At 33.3% G+C, this 24,081-nt stretch overlaps 1 protein-coding gene across 8 annotated transcripts in view; it reads left to right on the top strand.

Moving 5' to 3' along the window:
• Positions 1-24,081, top strand: part of PRKACB (protein kinase cAMP-activated catalytic subunit beta) — a 142,515-nt gene that overhangs the window by 101,833 nt on the left and 16,601 nt on the right. For 4 of the 8 annotated variants that reach the window (XM_029227696.1, XM_029227695.1, XM_029227694.1 and 1 more), the window contains exons 4-8: positions 6,345-6,443; positions 7,475-7,557; positions 10,279-10,405; positions 11,321-11,416; positions 14,343-14,465. In XM_029227696.1, coding sequence (XP_029083529.1) covers positions 6,345-6,443; positions 7,475-7,557; positions 10,279-10,405; positions 11,321-11,416; positions 14,343-14,465 — 528 coding nt within the window. Of the gene's footprint in view, positions 1-6,344; positions 6,444-7,474; positions 7,558-10,278; positions 10,406-11,320; positions 11,417-14,342; positions 14,466-16,092; positions 17,097-24,081 lie in introns of those variants that run through there. The other 4 variants (XM_029227701.1, XM_029227697.1, XM_029227702.1 and 1 more) reach the window with 2 other exon arrangements.

The raw sequence follows: 24,081 nt of genomic DNA, 5'->3' as shown, positions 1-24,081 counted from the left end.
CTGGTATCCACAAACCAAAAATCTATAATAGATACACACACAAAAAAAGAGAAAGGAATCCAAACATAACAGTAAAGATAGACATCAGATCACAAGGGAAGAGAGCAAAAGAAGAAGAAAGAAACAAAAAAAACTACCAAAAAAACCCACCTGAAAACAGTTACCAAAATGACAATAAGTACATATCTACCAATAATTACTTTAAATGTAAATGGACTAAATGCTGTAGTCAAAAGATAGAGTGGCTGAATGAATAAAAAACAAGACCCATATATATGTTGCCTACAAGAGACTCACTTCACATCTAAAGACACACACAGACTGAAAGTGAGGGGATGGAAAAAGGTATTCCATGCAAATGAAAATGAAAAGAAAGCTGTGGTAGCAATATTTATATCAGACAAAATAGACTTTAAAACAAAGACCATAATGAGACATGAAGGACATTACATAATGATAACTGGGTCAATGCCAGAAGAAGTAATAATAATTATAAATATATATGCACCCACCATAGGAGCAGCTAAATACATATAGCAAATATTAACAAACATAAAGGGAGAAATTGATAGTAACATATTAATAGTAGGGGACTTTAATATTCCACTTACATCAATGGACAGATCGAGATAGAAAATCAATAAAGAAACACTGCCCTTAAGTGACACATTATACTAGATGGGTTTAATAGCTATATATAGAAAATTACATCCCAAAGCATCAGAATACACATTCTTTTTCAAGCACACATGGAAATTCTCCAGGGTAGATCAATGCTAGGCTACAAAACAAGTCTTAATAAATTTAAGAATATTGAAATCATATCAAGCATCTTTTCCAACTACAATTATATGAGACTAGAAATCAACGACAAAAAAAAAGTACAAGAAACACAAACACATGGAAGCTAAACATAGTGCTACTGAGCAACCATTGGGTCACTGAAGAAATTAAAGTGGAAATCAGAAAATACCTGGAGACAAATGAAAATGAAATGCAATGATCCAAAATCTGTGGGACACAGTAGAAGCATCTCTAAGAGGGAAGTTTATAGTGATACAAGCCTCCCTCAGGAAACAAGAAAAATCTCAACTAAACAGCCTAATCTTACACCTAAAAGAACTAGAAAAAGAAGAACAAAACAAAACCCAAAATTAGTAGAAGAAAAGAAACCATAAAGATCAGAGCAGAAATAAATGAAAGAGAGACTGAAAAAAACAATAGAAAAGATAAATGAAACTAAGAGCTGGTTCTTTAAAAGATAAGAACCTTTAACCAGACTCATCAAATAAAAAGGAGAAAGGGTCCAAATAAATAAAATCAGAAATGAAAAAGAAGAAGTTACAACTGACACCACAGAAATACAAAGGATCATAAGAGATTACTATGAACAATTACATGCCAACTAATTGGACAAACTAGAAGAAATGGATAAATTACTAGAAGAGTACACTCTCTCAAGACTGAATCAGGAAGAAATAGAAAATATGAACAGACCAACTACCAGTAATGAAATTGAATCAGTAATTAAAAAAAAAAAAAACCTCCCAACAACAAAAGTTCAGGACCAAATGACTTCATGGGTGAATTCTACCAAACATTTGAAGAAGAGTTTACATCTGTCCTTCTCAAAGTATTCCAAAAAATTTCAGAGAAAGGAATGCTTGTGACCTTATTGAATGAGGCCAGCATCACCCTGATACCAAAACCGAAAAAAGACACCATAAAAAAAGAAAACTATAGGCCAATATCACTGATAAACACAGACGCAAAAATCCTCAACAAAATATTAGAAAACCAAATTCAATATATTAAAAAGATCATACACCACGATCAAGTGGGATTTATCCCTGGGTGCAAGGATGGTTCAGAATCCACAAGTCAATCAATGTGATACACCACATTAACAGATTGAAGAACAAAAATCATATGATCATCTCAATAGATGTAGAAAAAGTTTTTGACAAAAAAGCTTTTGACATGAACATCCACTTATGACAAAAACTTTCAACAAAGTAGGTATAGAGGGAACAATACCTCAACATAATAAAGGCCAAAAATGACAAGCCTACAGCTAACACTTATACTCCCTGGTAAACTGAAAGCATTTCCTCTAAGATCAGGAATGAGATAAAGATACCCACTCTGTCCACTATTATGCAACATAGTATTGGAAGTCCTAGCCACAGCAAACGGACAAGAAAAAGAAAAAGAATCCAAATTGGAAAGGAAAAAGTACAACTGTCACTGTTGGCAGATGACACGATACTATATCAAATTTATATGTTTTTTATTAAACCTATTATTAAAATGTTATTATCTGTATAGTCCCTCATATTTTTTGTTAAGATGTTAACAGAATGTACTCTAGTCATAAAATATTAAAAGGATTACAAAAGATACCATTTTTATGCTTTAAAGTATTTAGGGATGTTTCAAATTTCTTTTTTGGTAAGATAGTGAGAAGTAAGATAAGTTACTGAGAAGATTAACTCATTGATTAAATATTGGTGAAAGAGCATTTTCCAGAAGAATAGCTGCCATTTGAAGTCATTTCTACTGCGGCAATGTTCTGGATCTATTCATAATTAGGACAAAGTGTTTATGTTCTGAATTTTTTTCAAGTTTATTTACTGTAATTTGCTAAAGATAAGTAATAAAATAACACTCCATAATAACCTTTTTGCCATAAATCTTTCAATTAACTCTTTTTGGCTTCTATCTTATAGTGTATGGAGCATGGGGAAGAAAATCAGTGCAGAAATCAAGGAAATCTCATTTCTTTATTCCTTACTATATGTCTAGCATTGCTAGGTACTTTATATTATTGTATCAGTGAATCTTCCCAACAACTTTGTGTGACATTAATTTCCCTTTTAAGCCCATAACCTATTTAAGTAATTTTTCCAAAGTCAAACAGCTAGTAAGATGAAATAGGAATTTGCACAAGCTTTGCCTGATTTCTATGCCTCCACTCCTTGTTTAATTTTTCCTTTGAAATGTATTTGTTATCCCTAAGATTCTTTCTACCACCACATAGTTTGGTCTCTCACTAACGTTAACTGGGCTTTCACAATAGCATCTTAATTAATTTTCACAACCCCACACTTTTCCCCCTGTACTAATTCACCCTCCTCGTTGCCAGTGAAGTTTTCTTACCATATCGTATCATTTCACTTAGTCAGAAAGCTTCCTGATGTTTATTAAATGAAGCCAGAGCTCTGCAGCCTACTTTCAAGCACTTTATAATTTTCTTCCAGATTCCACTATAGGCTTATTTGACACTTTTCCTACATGTCCTCTATTCTCTACTTCTCTGATTGAAACTTGACTCACAGGAGTATTTGGTGTTCTGCTGGGTGGTGCAGGGTAATATGCGATGATACATGGCCTATCTTCTATATTAATATCTTCTCAAGTATTTGGCAAAAAAATAGTCAGCTGATAAGTAATTATTTAGAAGTGCTTTTAAATATATGTATTTAAATTAACATAAATATTAAGAAGTAAATATAAATTTTATTTGAATTTTGAAAATAAAACATGGACTATATTCCCAGGGGTACTCGTTAATTTTCTCTGCCATTCTGGCATACTTCATTACCAAATTTTGAGAAGCACTGTCCTAAGCTATTACCAAATGGAATTAGCAATCAGACTTACCTTTTTTTTTCTTTCCAGTTTTAATGATATATAATTGACATATAGCCTGTATTAGTAATGATTTGATTTATATAATAACATCATGAAATGATCACCATAATAAGTTTAGTGAATATCCATCTTCTGATAGAAGCAAAATAAAAGAAAAAGAAAAACATTTTTTTCCTTGTGATGAGAGCTCTTAGGATTTACTCTCAGCAGCTTTCATATGTAACATACAGCAGTGTTAATTATATTTATCATGTTGTACATTACATCTCTAGTACTATTTATCTAAGTATAGAAGACTTATCTTTCTATATTTTCCCCCTTCAGGTAATGGTTCTGGATATTAACCCTGACTGTACTACTCCTCTATGCTTTTCTAACCTTTGATATCTATCCATCTTTAAGACCCAGCTGAGCTCTCACCTTTTTTAATAGATTATAATAACAATTGACATTTATTGAGCTTTTACTTTGTGTAAAGCACTGTGTTAATCACTTGACATGTATTGTGCTACACAGTCACTTTCAAAGTAGGTATTATAATTATCATCAGCATTTTATAGATAAGGAATCTTGGACTCAGAAAGATTATGTACTAGGCCTAATGTAAACATTTTCTCCTCTGAACAGTTATAACATCATAACTCTCATTTGGCAGTTATTCATAAATTGCTGTTCTCATATTTATGCATCATACTTTCAAGTAAATTTTATGGAGCATGAAGGGAGATACTCACTTGTCCTTATCTCTGTTGCACTTGTTGTGCCTTACATGTAGTAGATATGCATATTTAAAAGTAAATTAAAATTTAATTAGTTAATTTTAAAAATTAATTTAAAAATTAACCAACATTATTTGCTTTGCCAGCTCATATGTCTTAGATTCATTTTAATTGTTATGTCCCCCAACATACACATACATTTGGCTTAAGGCTATAATGCAGAAAGCCTCTCTGTTACAGTTTTCATTACTTATTTCACAAGGTAACACATTGTCTATGCCTAACTAAAAACCCAGTGTATATTGTAATACATAAAAGTAAACACTGGTATATCCAAACAATGGAATGTTATTCAATGCTAAAAAAAAAAGAAAGATGAGCTATCAAGCCATGAAAAGACATGGAGGAAACTAAACGCATAAACTAAGTGAAAGAAGCCAATCTGAAAAGGCTAAATAAATACTATATGATTCCACCTATGGAACATTCTGGAAAAAGCAGAACAATGGAGGAGACAGTAAAAATACTAGTGGTTGCCTGGTTTTGATGGGAAGGGAGGGTTGAATAAGTGGGACACAGAGGATTTTTAGGGCAGTGAAACTACTCTGTATATTATAATGGTGGGTTCATGTCATTACACATTTGTCCAAACCCATAGAATGTACAAGACCAAGAGTGAACCCTAATGAAATTAATGGGTGATAATGATGGGTCACTGTAGGTTCATTAATTGTAACAAATGTGCACTCTGGTGAAGAATGTCGATAATGGAGGAGACTATGCATGTGTGGAGGCAGGGGGTATATGGGAAATCTCTGTACTTTGTGTTCAGTTCTGCTGTGAACCTGAAACTGCTTAAAAAAAAACAGTCTATTAATAAAAAGTAAACACAAAGCAACAATAATTCTCCAGCTAATGTTATATAATTTATTGTGATAAGTATGAACTAATTGGTTCTGTAACCAGTTAGAATGTGGACAATAGTGATTCATTCACTTCATGTTTTCAGGTAAAAAAAAAGCAGCTGAGGTCCGATGAGTTGAAATAACATCTCCAGTGTCACACACTGGTTGAATAGAAGGTCTAGAGAACACAGGTCTTCTGACTCTTAGTCAATTATTCTTTACTCAGCATTATTTTTATACTATAATTTTATATCCTAATAATGGATGGTATCTTTGATAACCTTTCTTATTCATGTTCAACTTCTCGAGTTCTGTGACTACCCCACACTGACAATAAGCCTCTGTCAAGAAAAAATGCCACTTCCTAATGATTTACACATATATGAAACCCTGTTTTTCTTAAATTCAGAATAGAATCACATGTGGAATAGAATCACAGTCTTCATGAAGTCAAGATAAGTTTCTTTCCCTACTATGTACCTGATTGATTAGACAATCCAGTGGAAGCTTGATTAATCCTATATGACCTTATTTGTTATAAAGACATAGTCATTTTTGTCAATATTTTGTGGCTTTGCAAATGTTCTTGTATTTATTCAGGTATTATGAAATTAACAGATTGTTCATTTTTACCTCCTGTTTTTTAGTTATTGACTTTTCCTCAATCTTTAATTTTCTTGCTTATCGTCTCAAGATTTAAAATCAGTACCTACTTATTACAGTAATTTGTGCCAGCTCTTTTAGTGGACTATAAGTCATTAGGACCTAAGTATTTTCACATATTAATTTTTAAGTAATTTTTATGAGTCCCTTTTTTCTTAGCTCTTGCTTCTTTACTGAAAATTATAGTTAACCTTCCGAAGACCAAGTTTTAAACCTCTGTTAGGTTTTTCATTTGAGTCTGATAAGCCTAGTTGGTAGTTATTATTATTATCCTTATCTAAGCTAGCAGTTTTGTTTATCCAAGTTCATCATGATATGGAAAACTTTTTTTTCCTTTAAAATTATAACAACTTTTAAAGTTTGTTCAAATACATAAATATATCTTTTTTTTTGTCAATTACAGGTTGTTAAACTGAAGCAAATAGAGCATACTTTGAATGAGAAAAGAATATTACAGGCAGTGAATTTTCCTTTTCTTGTTCGACTGGAGTATTCTTTTAAGGTAAATTTTACTTCTATCTAAATGAGATATTTTCAACTTCATAGTTTTTAAATTACAAAGTTATAATAGGATTCTAATCTATATGATAAACCTGGAGAAAATGAATAAACAAAAAAGTAATATATTTAGATTTTATGTAATTAAGTCCTATTGTGCTTAAAAACGTAGGTGACATTTGAAAAGGTTTTGATTCTTATTGAGGAAATTGTTAAAGTTAATGTGTAATTAACTTGGTTAATGTGTAATTTTTCATGAAATGGTATTATAAAATCAAGTATTTTAATTTATCAGAATTCATAGTGACATCTTATTAAGCAAATCTTACACTCATACTAATGAATACACCCACATACCTTCTTCTCTTGAACCTTTGCTGCTGCAATCTCACTGTCGTCTTTTACTTAGTAATTTGTGCTCTAGCCTTTTCATTTATTTGAAGCAGAACAATCTTTGGCCCTCTGCTCAAGCACCTCATAAAGTTGCACAAGGTTTATTCTTTAAGTTGGCAGCTTTTCAGCTTTTTGGAATGATACTTGGCATCTCTCTACCAATTGATTAATATGGAACATTTTAGCCTTTTTCCTTTTTCCTCCTTTATTCTTTAAATCAAATGAAGATCTGTGTATTTAGGATGATGTTAAAAATCGTTAATCTCTCTGACCTAATTTAGTACATAAAATGTAAATATTCTTACTAACTTTTTCAAATTGTTTTTTAACTTTTGCTTACACTATAGCATTACGTCATTGCCACAGTGTTTAAGTGTTCAAGAGTTAAGTGTTCCCTGCAAGAGCAGGAACAGCAAAAATCCCAGACTAATCTGTAGCAAGAGTACCAGGGGGGAAAAGATAAGTGCCCCAGTGTAGAAAAGTTAGGGCCTTTTCCATTTATTCTCTATTTCCCAATGTTAGTAATGTATCAGATTTTTTAATTTGTCTTTTTCTAATTGAACATGGTGTTATCTTAAAATATTTCTGTGCAAAATAATGTTTCAGAATTTTGATTTAGTTATCCTTTTTATTTTTTCATAGGATAATTCTAATTTATACATGGTTATGGAATATGTCCCTGGTGGTGAAATGTTTTCACATCTAAGAAGAATTGGAAGGTTCAGGTAACTAACACTTTACACTCCTCAAATCTTTATATGCTGTGTGTTTGTTTTAAACCAAACTTTTAAGTTATTGTCAATGTTAAAAATTTATTTCATTTAATTTAGTAATATTTTAGCTATATGAAGAGTTACATGGAAACATTAATAAGAGGCCACATCATACTGAGTTTTAAAAATTAAATAAAAGCACCATGATAGCAGTATAAATATTCTAGCATTGGTAGCTATCATGAGGGTCCATTATTTGAAGACTATCCAGATATTGCAAAAATTTATTGAATTTAGACCAGTGTTTACTGAATAAATATTAATAATACATCTCTGGGGAAGAGGTTTGTGTAAGGATGAAGATAAGAAAGAAGTATATAGAAAAGATAATCATTGATATCATAGTGATAAAATTATGAAAGTTTGTTTTGCACAGATTTATTCTCCTTAACGTTGTTGCCATGTTGAGTTTTAAACATATATAAGTAATTTAAAAGGAGTTTGTACCTTGTCATTAGGTTATTACTAATAAGGTCACACAGTTATTAAAAGAGTTTATACATTTTGTTAACTTTACCTGTGTGTAATAGTTTGTAAGCTACTACTGTTCATTTAAAATCACTATTAGAATGAAGCTGAAACCAAGAGCAGGTCCAGCTTTGTTCAGTATACTGTATATTGACATTAATTAAAACATCAGTTATGAATTCAAACAAGACTGTAGATGGTAATTCAATTCATGAAAACATGATGGTAGACTTGGATTACCATGAGATCATATTCAGTAATGGGCCAGAATGAGAGTTGTTTTAGTTACCTGAGGCCTAAACCAAAATTCATTTATTGACCTAATATGTACAGAACACCTAATATATGTCAGGCCCTGTGCTGATACAGAGTAACTTCTCTTTAATGATTTTTTTTTAACTTCCTGTTGTCCTCTCCTACACTCCTTGTCCAGGCAGGTCCAGAATTCTCATATTGCCCTATGATAATTTAGAGTTTTACACTGAATTACCACACCTTAACCTGTCTTCAAAAAATATTTTATCCATTTTCTGTGATTATTTCTTTTCTTTGCAACTCCCCACACTCTTATTTCTTTAATACTTAACTTGATACTAAGAGGAAAGCAAGTTGATTGACATAATTCACACACAGACATTGTCCTTTCTAACCTTTCACACATACTATTTATATACTTGAAAGGTTGCTAACTCCCACCTTAGAAACTTTGAGGCAACAGGAAGACTGAGTTATTGTTGAGCATGGTTCTAATCAGAATCAATGGAGTCATTACGATTCTCTACTTAAATAGTAACTGTCTAGACTTAAAGCTGCTACAACATTAAATGTTCCTTATAGAATATTTTGCTCTGACCTTTCAACAGTTTGATTAAAGATCTATGTAATGTTTGTGTACCTCCAATCAAACACCAGTGTCTAGATAAACATAAAATGCTGAGTACATCTTATGTTTATGATGATAAGATGATAAATGCATCTTATATTAACGGGTGTATGAAGAAAATGAGAGGGAACTTCCCAGGTCAAACGTTTCCAAAATTAGGGATAAATATTTCAATGACCTGGATGATTCTTTTAATCTCCCTTTACAGTATTCTCATTCCTTGTCATAGGACATATGGTATACCTTGTAACAGTGTCATGATAGGGCTGGAACTGGAAGGATATTATAAAATATTGCCACAAAAGTGTTTTTCTTCACATATTCATTCATTTAACAAATATTTTCTGAGCACTTGGTGTGTATCAGGCTAGGACCTTGGAAATATAGTGAGTGACAAGCAAAAGGAGTAGCATATACAATCACTTTTTAGAATTCCTATTTTTGGTGTTACCAGATCAAACTCATGCCAACCATCTTGAGGGAAATTCTATTCATAGTTAAGGTTGTTCATTGAGGACACAAATCTGAAAGTCATTGCAATATATCAGAAAGATTAGAAGAATTCAGTGTATACACTACAAGATGAAATAGAAACTCAAACTAGAAAACAGTACATCCTTTTGGAGTAATACCCAGAATGTGGCATCAAAATTACCATAATCTATCAGTTAATCTAATCTGTGTATCCAGAACCATGTGTATTTACCTAAATATACAGATTATACCTATGTTCAGGTATCTGTATAAATATGCATAGTAGAAGATTTGGAAATTTAGATACCAGGATTGAATCTGGTTTCCGAATGGGATTATTGGTACCTTTATTCTTCATTAATATTTTATGGCTTTTTTTCTATAATGAGCATGTGTCACTTTTGTAATAGTAACAGCCTGGGTAAAATGGCATAAATCTGCAGATTAATGCAAAAATTCTTTAAGTACTTGAAATTTATGAGAAAGGTAGATGAGATGAAGCCTATCATTAATAGCAATTGCCCTGACAGATAATCTAACTGGTGCTTTTCAGTCATTCTCAATGTCTTCTAACATGGCCAATAATAATTTAAATTACAATGACAATCTGAGAGTTAAGTTTTCTTCAACATATGCTGCCCACTAAGTATATCAAAGCATTATTTGAAGATGATTTATAGATTTAGTAAATATTTGGAAACTAACATGTTTCTTTACATATGTTTAAAAGAAAAAAAATTTTTTTGCTCCCAAAATGCCTCTACCTCATGTTATTTTTTTTTTGTATAATCTACTAATTACTATATGTTAACCCATTTTACTGAAATCAATGTTTTGTTTCTTTGTAGTGAACCCCATGCACGGTTCTATGCAGCTCAGATAGTGCTAACATTCGAGTACCTCCATTCACTAGACCTCATCTACAGAGATCTAAAACCTGAAAATCTCTTAATTGACCATCAAGGTTATATCCAGGTATGACTTGAACACATTATATATAATGTATTTCAGAAATACTAGGTAAGAAGTTATATGTATTTAACCACAACTACCAATATTGGATTCTTTTTTTTTCTTTGAAGGAGACAATTCTTCCTAACAGTTTAAATTGAGCTCACAGTTCTGTTGCTATTACAGAACCAAAAGTTCCATCAAAGATGGAACCTGTTTCTATCTCCCTTAGTCTATAGTTGTAAACTGATTTCAGGCTCCTGCGTAAAGAAATAATAGCTAAATTTGTGAGTACTCACTTAGTGCCAGGCATTATTCTAAGTGTTTTTACATGTATCACCTCTTTTAATTCTGATAACACTATGAAATGTAAATACTATTGTTATCCTCATTTTAAGATTAATGAAACTAAGGAACAGCAAGGTCAAACACGTAGAGTCATAATTGAACCCCGTCAGCCTGTGCCAAGAGTCCATGCTTTTTAACACTACAGTGCAGCTACGAAAGGGGGCCCAGCTACCAATAATGGACTGGTGGTAGTGTTTTCTTTCCATTTGTACTATCAATAGAATGAGAGCATTCCTTTTTACGCAGTTATTAAGATTCTCCCAGTGATGCTTTTGCACTTCTGAGGATGTAATTAAGGGCAGAGGACAATGCTGAACTTAAGGAACACTCCTAGCACTGCTTCATTTTTATTAAAACTATTTTTTTTTTTGGTTCATTTGTTTCTTTGTCTGTGTCAGGGAAAGGTTCTCCAGCATGGGTTGCTTTAACCTTTATTCACTAAACAGTGCCTTCTTGGATTAGTGTCAATTACATTGACTTAATTTTTTTCATGGTGTTAATTTCAACTCTGATTTTTAACTTTCAACTTAGGTACAGTAGTACATTTATTATGAAATAATAAATGTTTACAAGTTTTTTTGTCTTTTATAGGTCACAGACTTTGGGTTTGCTAAAAGAGTTAAAGGCAGAACTTGGACATTATGTGGCACTCCAGAATATTTGGCTCCAGAAATAATTCTCAGCAAGGTATATTTATAATGTAGTTATGTAAGAAGTAGAAATATAAGGCATGCATCACTGTGGACTTTTATAAAAAAAAAAGTTTATTGATCTAATTTTACATGTTTAATCTAAATATGAATTTAAATCTATTTGTTCATAATTACTAAAAAGTAATTATTTAGAGTCTACCAGTAATCCCAGTAATCTCTCTGAATCTGAGAGAATTAGTATGAATAAATCTGACCTCTAGACCCATGTTTTGAAGCCAAAAGCATAGCCTATTCATAATTATTCCCAATACAGGAGGGCGAGGAGGCCCTTGGCTCTGGGTTACACCAAGAGGCAAACTAAAGACGACATGTACTAGTTGAAATTCTTCCTTTGTTTCAACTTTACCACTTAAATGAAAAAAAATGTATGTGAATTATTTTTTTAAATTTTAGTTTAAAAATAGGAATATTATAGCAATTGAATAGTTATAGTCTTATTGAATACAGTTCTGCTTTTCTAAACAGTGCAAAATGTGGTGAGAGAAATTTTTAATCATATCACAAAGGATGATTTAACTTTTGTTTTCCTTTCTACTGCCATCCCTTGGTGGAGAAAGCCAGAAAGGAGCGACTGATAATAACTGGGCACAGGAGCCAGGAAAGAGAAAGGGATAACACAGATGCTTTGATATTTACACATTGAATAACTACCCCCTGAATCATTGAAATTTGGCTAACCTACAGAAGTATTAGAATAAAATAATTCTTTCAGCGTTCCTCTCATTATCTTTCATAATTTATATCATTTATAACTTTTACTCTTTTATAATCTAAATATCATTAACATATTTCTTCTTTAAGTACATTTAACAAATAATGATAACATAGTAGGGACCAAAACTTTAAAAACTGTATGTGTGTATATATATATATGTGGTAAAAGAAATAGCTATTCATTGTATGAAATTTGGAAAATGTAGAAAAATATAAAGAAAGAATCAAAAAACCTATAATCTCACCATCCAGAGGTAGCCTTTTTAAAAAAACATTTTAATATATTTTTCTACGCATGTTATAGTGAATGTACAGTTTTGTATTCAGCTTTTTCACTTGAATGATAATAAGCATGCAAATATAATTCTAATGGCTTATTTGAAAATGTACCATATTGTATTTTGCCATTCTTCTATTGTTGAGTATTTAGGTTATTTCATTTTTTTAGATTATAGATCACTGTGATAAACATCTTTGTACATAAAGCTTTTTCTATATTTTAAATTATTTTTTTAGGATAGATTCCTAGAAGTGGAATTACAGGGTCAGAGAGTATGAACATTTTTAAGGCTTTCAATACATGTTGCCAAAGCACTGTCCAAAAAGATTGTAGCAATTTTGCACTTCTCAGCAGTGTTTGAGAGTACCTGTTTCACCACACTTTCTCCAGCATTGGGTATTCTTGTTTTAAAAACCATTACTAATTTGATAGACAGTAAATGATATCTAATTATTTTAAGTCTTATGTCTGATTATTAGATTGTTTTAATGCTTAATAGCCATTTGGTATTTCTTTGTGTGTATGAATTATTAGTTCATGTCCTTTGCCCATTTTTCTATTATAATTTAGTTTTTCTTACTGATTTGTTTTAGAAAGCATCTGGAATACTTATTATGAACATTAGTACACAATCCAAAACATAGAAATCAGTTTGGTAAAAGGATCTGTTTCAACGTTACATGCTTTCATTATAGCAAAAAAACATGGTAATTACATTATTAATGAATTGAATTTAAAGAATTAAAGCAAAGTTGATGCCATTTCTATTAGCAAAACAAAGTGCTATTACTATTTTACTAGTCTCTCTCATTTTAAAAACATACAGAAGCAGGAAATAAAAAATCTCTATATTATTATATTTTAGCCAGTAATTTGAAAATTAAATAGTTTATAAGCTAAAATTTTGAAAAAAGGTTGGACTAGGGGGAGTGGCGAAGGTAATTAAAGGCTGTATCTGATGGCAGACCAAAAGATCTGGCAAGAACTCAGCTCATTTCTCTCCATGATCAAGTTGTTTTGTTTTTTTTCATAATCTTTTGTGCCAGTTGACACTGATTATGGCTGATAACAAACTTTATATAAACATGTTAATATTTTATTCTTATTTTCTTACCAATACTTCTAAATCTTAATTTTAGTAGGCTTAACATGAAAAAAAAAAAAGAAACCTTAGAATTGTACATTTGGTTTGCAACACACTCTTTATACACATCATTTCCTTTCATTTGATGTAGTCCCCACAAAATCCCATCAATTAGTTATCTTTCTTGTATACCTTTTAGAGATGAGAAACAAAACACTAGATGAATAAAGTATACTTAAATATTTACATTTATTATGTTACACATTAAACTTTTAGCTTTCATAAGATCCTGTGAAGTGGATGGGATTATCCCGAGTATATTCACCCTCTTAACCCCAACAATATAGAATATTTTGAAGTCAACTCCACTGTTTATTATGAAGTACAATATCTACTCTTTCATTTTAAAACTTTTGACCTTTCTGAGTATTCTCTAGAAAACCTAATTCATAATATTATGGAACTAGATTGGGCTTTAAGGGGTAATTTGGTCCAATTCCCTTCCTACTGTTGAGCAACAACTAAATTATCCCAATTAAACAGGGCATTTTTTATTGTCTTTAATATTCTTAATGATTTTAGGAAGAAGATTTAATAATATTTCCTAATATCCAATTTCAGTATCTGGAAATTTTCCCCTTTGTTTAATTCAAATCTGACCTGATACATTTTGTTTATTTTTTATTTTATCCTGAATTACTGCTCAGCAACTGCTTTTTAAAATTTTTCATATGCTTGAAGATCACTTTGAAATAATTTATGACTTCATTCTCCTCTGAGTGAATTAAGTAATAATTGACATTTGGTGTTGGTTTATCTTAGGGCTACAATAAGGCAGTGGATTGGTGGGCATTAGGAGTGTTAATCTATGAAATGGCAGCTGGCTACCCCCCATTCTTTGCAGACCAACCAATTCAGATTTATGAAAAGATTGTTTCCGGAAAGGTAAGTAATACAATTTATTATTCCTTTATTATTCATTATTTCTATAAATGAATTTTAAGCTTTGTAGATTGAAACCATTTGATGTCATCAGAATATTACCCTAAATTGGGAAAAAGACAGAAATATCCATAGTTGCTGCCCTTATATTTAGCAGCTTAAATGAGCAGCACTCATTTAAGATAGCGTAAATACCGAATCATTGAAGTCTTTTAAGTAAAAAAGGGCAATTTTACAAACATATTAGCAAAATAATAAAGCAGTTTCCATTACTAGCATTTTTATCACTTGTAAAACACAGGATCATAGCCCTAATTCTTCCATATTCCTTCAAACAAATAAAAATTGTTAGTTATTTCATGTGGGTATCTGCTTGGAGAGAAGTTTTAGGGGCTGTTTTTATATGCCGTTGCTTTTTTAGGAGAGACTTGTTTGAATTATGTCAAACATTACAAAATTGGAAGTAGACATAGAATAGATAAGCCTTTTTAAGATGGGAATTCATAGAAATGATGTAAACAGTTTTTCATGTTAATGTGATTATAATTGCCACTGATCTTTAGCAAATATGAAAATAACATTAATTCTTCTTGAATATGAGTAGATGTACTATAAGTCAGAGTATTTTATATTTTGTAATTACTCCATAAACCTTTCTTCTTTTGCATTTATAATCCCTAATTTTGTTTCCAAGAGTATTTTGTTTAAAGTCAATCATTCACTCTTGCTGTAACTCATGCATTAGATCCTTTTTAAAAATACTGCAGTCAGTTTTAATAGAGATGAGCCTGAATCAGTAGGCTTTCAAAAATTCCCAGAAGGCCTTCTATGCATTTATGACAGAGTTCATGGGAAGGGATAGTTTCCTTATTTTTCCTTTTCCTACATGTGGTATGCTCTATTAGTTTGTTTTGTTTATTTGTTTGTTTTTGATCATATAACATCAGTCTTGACATGACATTCCCTGAGATGTGATATAGTTGACTTTTTTGTATTTTGTGAAAGGCAGAGATAAGCCTAATCAACCTAAAGAATCTGGAAGGAGATAGAAGAAAAATCTGTTTCTTTATATCTCAGCCAGATTCGTGTTCTATATTTCATATGAAAGCTGACCCTTAGCATTCATGAACTTAAAATTTATAATGTCAGCTATTCAGAAGGTACCCTCAATGTCCATAATATAATAATTTATCTTTGTTACTAAGACCCAAATTTAAATAGCTGGATGGAACAAGACACCAATAGAATGAGTCTCTCCAGCCACCTAGAACCCACATCTCAACACAGTGTTGTTGCATATGCAGTCTACAGGGATCACAAGATTTTCAGTTATATTTTTACTGTATTTTATGGGAGGAAGTTTTATATTATGTCAGGTTCACAAACTAGGGGACTAACTAAAGAATGCATACTTCAACTATGTCAAGGTAAAAAATAAATACCTCTTACAGCTAACTAAGCTAGGTTTTTGAAAGATTCACACTAAAGTAATATAGAAAGGCAGACAAAGTATTGATATTTAGGTAATTAAGTATTACTGCTGTCCCTGCTACATTTGTAGATCTCTAAGCTTCAGGTTTCTTATCTTGGTAATTGTTTTCACCCAGCAGAATATTAAAGTCAAAGTAAGAGAACTTTTGAGATGAACAAAACAAAAAATCAAGAAAAATTAATAGACAAGGCAGTGATTTATTTTTTAAGAATTTGAGAAGTGATTATGTAAAATCTCAAGAGAAAATAAGGCCAAAGGTCATATGAAGAATAATGAGAGGACTAAAATACTTTTAAATAACTGAATGGGAGAAGCATATTTTACTAGTACAAAGACTAAGAATGCAGAAATTATAGTAATAGTTCCAAATAATTTAATTACAGTTAATTACAGAGTTCCTGAATCTTTACTATATTGCTTTTATTTATACTTAATTTCATAGGAGGAATCAAATTTTCTGACAAGGATGCTGTCATAACTAAATTTTATTTACTTAGAAAAATTGTTTTAGCTAAAACAAATGTATCTTCATCTGTATGAATTGGCCTCTGTTTGCCAATCATTGTACATTGTGTAATTTTTTTTGGCTACTTATGAATATGTTTTTATTTCATATCAAACTTTAACATTTAGAATCCAATGGTAGCACACGGTTTAAATTTAAATCTGCATAAATTCTAAAATTGTAACAGTTTAAATCCTGGTCACCTTAGAAGAGAAGAGTAGCAACATAAAATTTTATCATATCACAATATCTGATTTTTTTCCTTTATTTATTAGAAATACTATAGGGTGTTTGGTGTACTATTGTTTTTAACTAAAGGTGCCAGATTATCTCTCCCCATATTGGATGTAAAGTTTTCATTCCTTGTTCTCTTTATGAATTTAAAGTAGAACTCGTGAAAACAAAATAATTGTTATTAAGTGATCTCTAGGATCTGTATTATTTGAATGTAAAATCATATTCACATTTCCCAATAAAACCATCTGTTTCAGCACTCAAATCCAAACTAGAAGTTATCTCTATCCACATTACAGAGTATTATTATCTCTCTAGTTAGTAGCTAAAAGTCAAATTGGAGACAAACTTGTTTTCAAATTTTTTAATTGTTCAAGTCATTGAAAATCCACTTTTGGTCTTACATATCCTGTATTTGTATTTAAATTTTTAATGGTTTTAATGATATCAAATAACATTTAAAAATATACTTTGCATTCAGAATTTTTTTCTTTTTTTAAAAAGCATGGTATTTTATGCAACAATATTTTATGTTGATTATATTTTCGGAAACCATGTTATAAAGATTATAGGTATCATTGACTTATCAAAGTTAAATGAAATGTGTTTAATGAAGTGATTAATTCACTAAAGTACATATATTTGAACATTAGATTTTTACGTTCTTTCTCTATTTACAATATTTTAATTCAAACTGGTATTTATAAATGTACAGAAAGATGATCAACCAGCTTGTTAGATCCTCTCCTACACATATTTTGCCTTTAAAAAAAACAGAGGAGGTGGTATTTATTTATTTATTTTTATTGGGGTATAGTTGTTTTACAATGTTGTGTTAGTTTCTACTGTACAGCGAAGTGCATTTCCCTGTGCTATACAGCAAGTTCTTATTATTTATCTATTTTATACATATTAGTGTATATATGTCAATCTCAATCTCCCAATTCATCCCACCACCCATGCCCCCTGCTTCCCCCACTTGGTGTCCATACGTTTGTTCTCTACATCTGTGTCTCTTTTTCTGCCTAGCAAACTGGTTCATCTGTACCATTTTTCTAGATTCCACATATATGCGTTAATATACGATATTTGCTTTTCTCTTTCAGACTTAACTTCACTCTGTATGACACTCTCTAGGTCCATCCATGCCTCTATAAATAACCCAATTTTGTTCCTTTTTATGGCTAAGTAATATTCCATTGTATATATGTATCACATCTTCTTTATATATTTGTCTGTTGATGGACATTTAGCTGGTTTCCATGACCTGGCTATTGTAAATAATGCTGCAATGAATATTGGGGTGCCTGTGTTTTTTTGAATTGTGGTTTTCTCTGGGTATGTGCCCAGTCGTGGGATTGTTGGATCATATGGTAATTCTATTTTTAGTTTTTTCAGGAACCTCCATACTGTTCTCCATAGTGGCTGTATCAGTTTACATTCCCACAAACAGTGCAAGAGGGTTCCCTTTTCTCCACACCCTCTCCGCATTTATTGTTTGTAGACTTTCTGATGATGCCCATTCTAATTGGTGTGAGGTGATACCTCACTGTAGTTTTGATTTGCATTTCTCTAATAATTAGTGATGTTGAGCAGCTTTTCCTGTGCCTCTTGGCCATCTGTATGTCTTTGGAGAAGTGTCTATTTAGGTCTCCCACCCATTTTTTGATTGGGTTGTTTGTTTTTTTGATATTGATCTGCATGAACTGTTTATATATTTTGGAGATTAATCCTTTGCCCATTGATTCATTTGCAAATGTTTTCTCCCATTCTGGGGGTTGTCTTTTTGTCTTATTTATGGTTTTCTTTGCTGTGCAAAAGCTTTTGTTTCATTAGATCCCATTTGTTTATTTTTGTTTTTATTTCCATTACTCTAGGAGGTGGGTCAAAAAAGATCTTGCTGTGATTTATGTCAAAGAGTGTTCTTCCTATGCTTTCCTCTAAGAGTTTTATAGTGTCTGGTCTTACATTGAGGTCTTTAATCCATTTTGAGTTTATTTTTGCGTATGGTGTTAGAGACTGTTCTAATTTCATTCTTTTACATGTAGCTGTACAGTTTTCCCAGCACCACTTATTGAAGAGACTTGTCTTTTCTCCATTGTGTATTCTTGCCTCCTTTGTCATAGATTAGTTGACCATAGGTGCGTGGGTTTATCTCTGGGCTTTCTATCCTGTTCCATTGATCTATATTTCTGTTTTTGTGCCAATACCATATAGTCTTGATTACTGTAGCTTTTTCTGCATCTATTGAGATGATTATATGATTTTTATCCTTCAATCTGTTAATATGGTGTGTCACATTGATTGATTTGTGTATATTAAAGAATCCTTGCATCCCTGGGATAAATGCCACTTGATCATGGTGTATGATCCTTTTAATGTGTTGTTGGATTCTGTTTGCTAGTATTTTGTTGAAGATTTTTGCATCTATATTCATCAGTGATATTGGTCTGTAATTTCCTTTTTTTGTAGTATCTTTGTATGGTTTTGGTATCAGGGTGATGATGGCCTCGTAGAATGAGTTTGGGAGTGTTCCTTACACTGCAATTCTTTGGAAGATTTTGAGAAGGATGGGTGTTAGCTCTTCTCGAAATGTTTGATAGAATTCACCTGTGAAACCATCTGGTCCTGGACTTTTGTTTATTGGAAGATTTTTAATCACAGTTTCAATTTCATTACTTGTGATTGGTCTGTTCATAATTTCTCTTTCTTCTTGGTTCAGTCTCTCAAGGTTGTGCTTTTCTAAGAATTTGTCCATTTCTTCCAGGTTGTCCATTTTATTGGCATATCGTTGCTTGTAGTAGTCTCTTAGGATGCTTTGTATTTCTGCACTGTCCGTTGTAACTTCTCCTTTTTCATTTCTAATTTTATTGATTTGCGTCCTCTCCCTCTTTTTCTTGATGAGCCTGGATAAAGGTTTATCAGTTTTGTTTATCTTCTCAAGGAACCAGCTTTTAGTTTCATTGATCTTTGCTATTGTTTTCTTCATTTCTATTTGATTTATTTCTGATCTTATTTTTATGATTTCTTTCCTTCTACTAACTTTGGGTTTTGTTTGTTCTCCTTTCTCTAGTTCCTTTAGGTGTAAGGTTAGATTGTTTATTTGAGATTTTTCTGGTTTCTTGAGGTAGGATTGTATTGCTATAGCCTTCCCTCTTCAAGCTGCTTTTGCTGCATCCCATAGGTTTTGTGTCATTGTGTTTTCATTGTCATTTGTCTCTAGGTATTTTTTGATTTCCTCTTTGATTTCTTCAGTGATCTCTTGGTTATTTATTTAGTAAAGTATTTTTTAGCCTCTGTGTGTTTGTGTTTTTTACATTTTTTGTTTTTCCTATAATTTATTTCTAATCTCATGGCATTGTGGTTGGAAAAGATGCTTGATATGATTTCAGTTTTCATAAATTTACCAATGCTTGATTTGTGACCCAAGATGTGATCTATTCTGGAGAATGTTCCATGTGCACTTGAGAAGAAAGTGTAATCTTCTGTTTTCGGGTGGAATATCCTATAAATATCAATTAAACCTATCTGGTCTATTGTGTCATTTAAAGCCTGTGTTGCCTTTTTTATTTTCATTTTGGATGATTTGTCCATTGGTGAAAGTGGGCTGTTAAAGTCCCCTAGTATGATTCTGTTACTGTTGATTTCCCCTTTTATGGCTGTTAGCATTTGCCTTATGTATTGAGGTGCTCCTATGTTGGGTGCATAAATATTTACAATTGTTATATCTTCTTCTTGGACTGATCCCGTGATTATTATGTTGTCTCCTTCTTTGTCTCTTGTAACAGTCTTTATTTTAAAGTCTATTTTGTCTTATATGAGAATTGCTACTCCAGCTTTCTTTTGATTTCTATTTGCATGGAATATCTTTTTCCGTCCCCTCACTTTCAGTCTGTATGTGTCCCTAGGTCTGAAGTGGGTCTCTTGTAGACAGCATATATACAGGTCTTGTTTTTGTATCCATTCAGCCAGTCTGTCTTTTGGTTGGAGTGTGTAATCTATTCACATTTAAGGTAATTATCGATATGTATGTTCCTATTACCATTTTCTTAATTGTTTTGGGTTTGTTTTTGTAGGTCCTTTTCTTCTCTTGTGTTTCCCACTTAGAGAAGATTCTTTAGCATTTGTTGTAGAGCTGGTTTGGTGGTGAATTCTCTTAGCTATTGCTTGTCTGTAAAGCTTTTGATTTCTCTGTCGAATCTGAATGAGATTCTTGCTGGGTAGACTATTCTTGGTTGTAGGTTGTTCCCTTTCATCACTTTAAATATATCATACCACTACCTTCTGGCTTGCAGGATTTCTGCTGATAAATCAGCTGTTAAATGTATGGAGTTACCTTGCATGCTATTTGTCATTTTTTCCTTGTTTATTTTAATATTTTTCTTTGTCTTTAATTTTTTTCAGTTTGATTACTATGTGTCTCGGCTTGTTTCTCCTTGGGTTTATCCTGCCTGGGACTCTCTGTTCTTCCTGGACTTGGGTGGCTATTTCCTTTCCCATGTTAGGGCAGTTTTCTACTATAATCTCGTTAGGTAAGCTTTCTACTATAATCTCTTCAAATATTTTCTTGGGTCCTTTCTCTCTTTTCCTTCTGGGACCCCTATAATGTGAATGTTGGTGCATTTAATGTTGTCCCAGACTCTCTTAGGCTGTCTTCATTTCTTTTCATTCTTTTTTCTTTATTCTGCTCTGTGGCAGTGATTTCCACCATTGTGTCTTCCAGGTCACTTATCCATTCTTCTGCGTCAGTTATTCTGCTGTTGATTCCTTCTAGTGTATTTTTCATTTCAGTTATTGTATTGTTCATCTCTGTTTGTTTGTTCTTTAATTCTTCTAGTTCTTCGTTAAACATTTCTTGCATCTTCTTGATCCTTGCCTCCATTCTTTTTCCAAGGGCCTCAATCATCTTCACTATCATTATTCTGAATTTTCTGGAAAGTTGCCTATCTCCACTTCATTTAGTTGTTTTTCTCAGGTTTTAACTTGTTCCTTCATCTAGGACATAGTCCTCTGCCTTTTCATTTTGTCTATCTTTCTGTGTTTGTGGTTTCATTCTGCAGGCTGCAGGATTGTAGTTCTTCTTGCTTTTGCTCTCTGCCCTCTGGTGGTTGAGGCTATCTAAGAGGCTTGTGCAACCTTCCTGATGGGAGGGACTGGTAGTGGGTAGAGCTGGGCATCCCTCTGGTGGGCAGAGCTCAGTAAAACTTTAATCTGCTTGTCTGCTGATGGATGGGGCTGGGTTCCCTCCCTGTTGGCTGTTTGGCCTGAGGCGACCCAGCACTGCTGCCTACAGGCTCTTTGGTGGGGCTAATGGCGGACTCCAGGAGGGCTGACTCCAATGAGTACTTCCCAGAACTTCTGCTGCCAGTGTCCTTGTCCCTGCAGTGAGCCACAGCCACTCCACCCCGCCCCCCACAGGAGATCCTCCAACACTAGCAGGTAGGTCTGATTCAGTCTCCTATGGGGTCACTCCTCCTTCCCCCTGGGTCCTGATGCACACACTATTTTGTGTCTGCCCTCCAAGAATGGAGTCTCTGTTTCCCCCAGTCCTGTCGAAGTCCTGCAATCAAACCCCATTGGCCTTCAAGTCTGATTCTTTGAGGATTCCTTCTCCCATTGCCAGACCCCCAGGTTGGGAAGTCAGAACCTGGGGCTCAGAACCTTCACTCCAGTGTGTGGACTTCTGTGGTATAATTGTTTTCCAGTTGAGAGTCGCCAACCCAGCAGTTTTGGGATTTGATTTTATTGTGATTGCGCCCCTCCTTCCATCTCATTGCAGCTCTCCTTTGTCTTGGATGTGGGGTATCTTTCTTGGTGAGTTCCAGTGTCTTTCTGTCAATGATTGTTCAGTAGTTAGTTGTGATTCCAGTGCTCTTGCAAGAGGGAGTTGGAGGTGGTATTTAAATGTCAAATTATTCATGCAATATTAAGATTCAGGTTTAGAAATGCATAGTTAACAGAAAAGTCTTATAATTCCCACATTAACTGTGCCTCATCCTAGCAATACATATGCTGAGTTTCTGTATATAGTCTTTAAATTTAATACTTCAGTGCCATATACTCTATACAAGAATCAGTTATGGTTTCCACAGCAACTCTATCTGGCTGCATTACCCTTGTTAATACAAAAGTTAACGTTGTATTCAAAAATGACATTTGCAAATAAGGTGGCAGGCAAGTAACAGCTGTGTGGAAACCTTAGAGTTTTTTGGGTTTTTTTGCAGTACGCAGACCTCTCACTGTTGCGGCCTTTCCCGTTGCAGAGCACAAGCTCCGGACGCACAGGCTCAGCGGCCATGGCTTACGGGCCCAGCCGCTCCGCGGCATGTGGGATTTTCCCAGACCGGGTTACAAACCCACGTCCACTGCATTGGCAGGCGGACTCTCAACCACTGCGCCACCAGGGAAGTCCTAAAGTTAGTTTTTGACTTATGTAATTAAAAAAAATTCTTAGCTCCATTATGTATGAAGTAAATATTATTCCATTTTTAATGAGCACCAAAAATGTACAAGGAGACACTATACAAAATATAAAGTTGTAAACATATGTATACACAGAACGATCCAAGAGTGAGTTAATTTTTTTTTTTTTTTTTTTTCGGTATGCGGGCTTCTCACTGTTGTGGCCCCTCCCGTTGCGGAGTACAGGCTCCGGACGCGCAGGCCCAGTGGCCACGGCTCATGGGCCCAGCCGCTCCATGGCATGTGTGATCCTCCCGGACCAGGGCACGAACCCACGTCCCCTGCATCGGCAGGCGGACTCTCAACCACTGTGCCACCAGGGAAGCCCTCAAGAGTTAGTTAACTTTTTCCTGAAGAGCAATCCACATTCACATGAAGTGTAGTTGATTAGCACCCAGATGGCTATTCCCTTCTATGTCCAAGGTCCCCAAGACCATTCCCAGGTTAGGTGATTCACTAGGACGACTCACAAAATTCAGCATATAGTAATACTCAAGGAATGAATACCTTTCATTGTAACAAGTACCTTACAAAAAAGTTTATAAACTAAAATCAGCAAAGGCAAAAGTCACATGGGGTAATGTCCAGAGGAAGCCAGCACAAGCTTTCAAGAGTCCTCTCCCAAAGGAGTCAAAAAGGACGCTTCATTCCTCCAGCAACAAATTTGGCAACATGGATGAAATGTTATCTATCAGGGAAGCACAGTAAAGACTCAGTGCCCAAGGGTTTTATTGGGATTACATATACACCCTCTACCTAACACATAGCAAAATCCCAGACTCCCAGAACAAAAACAGATGTTCAGCATAAACCATATTATCTGTACCAACAGTCTAGGTACAGTGAGCCACTCATGTCATTTAAGGAAGTTTCTTTTCAATGTCTGGCACTTTGAATCACCATTCCAATTCCCAGATACTTGCCAT

The sequence above is a fragment of the Monodon monoceros genome, unplaced genomic scaffold, assembly GCF_005190385.1.
Source record: "Monodon monoceros isolate NGI ecotype Baffin Bay Population unplaced genomic scaffold, NGI_Narwhal_1 Super_Scaffold_18, whole genome shotgun sequence".
Taxonomy (NCBI): domain Eukaryota; kingdom Metazoa; phylum Chordata; class Mammalia; order Artiodactyla; family Monodontidae; genus Monodon; species Monodon monoceros.
The sequence above is the reverse complement of the archived record's forward strand: the minus strand, read 5'-3'. Positions and strand labels throughout refer to the sequence as shown.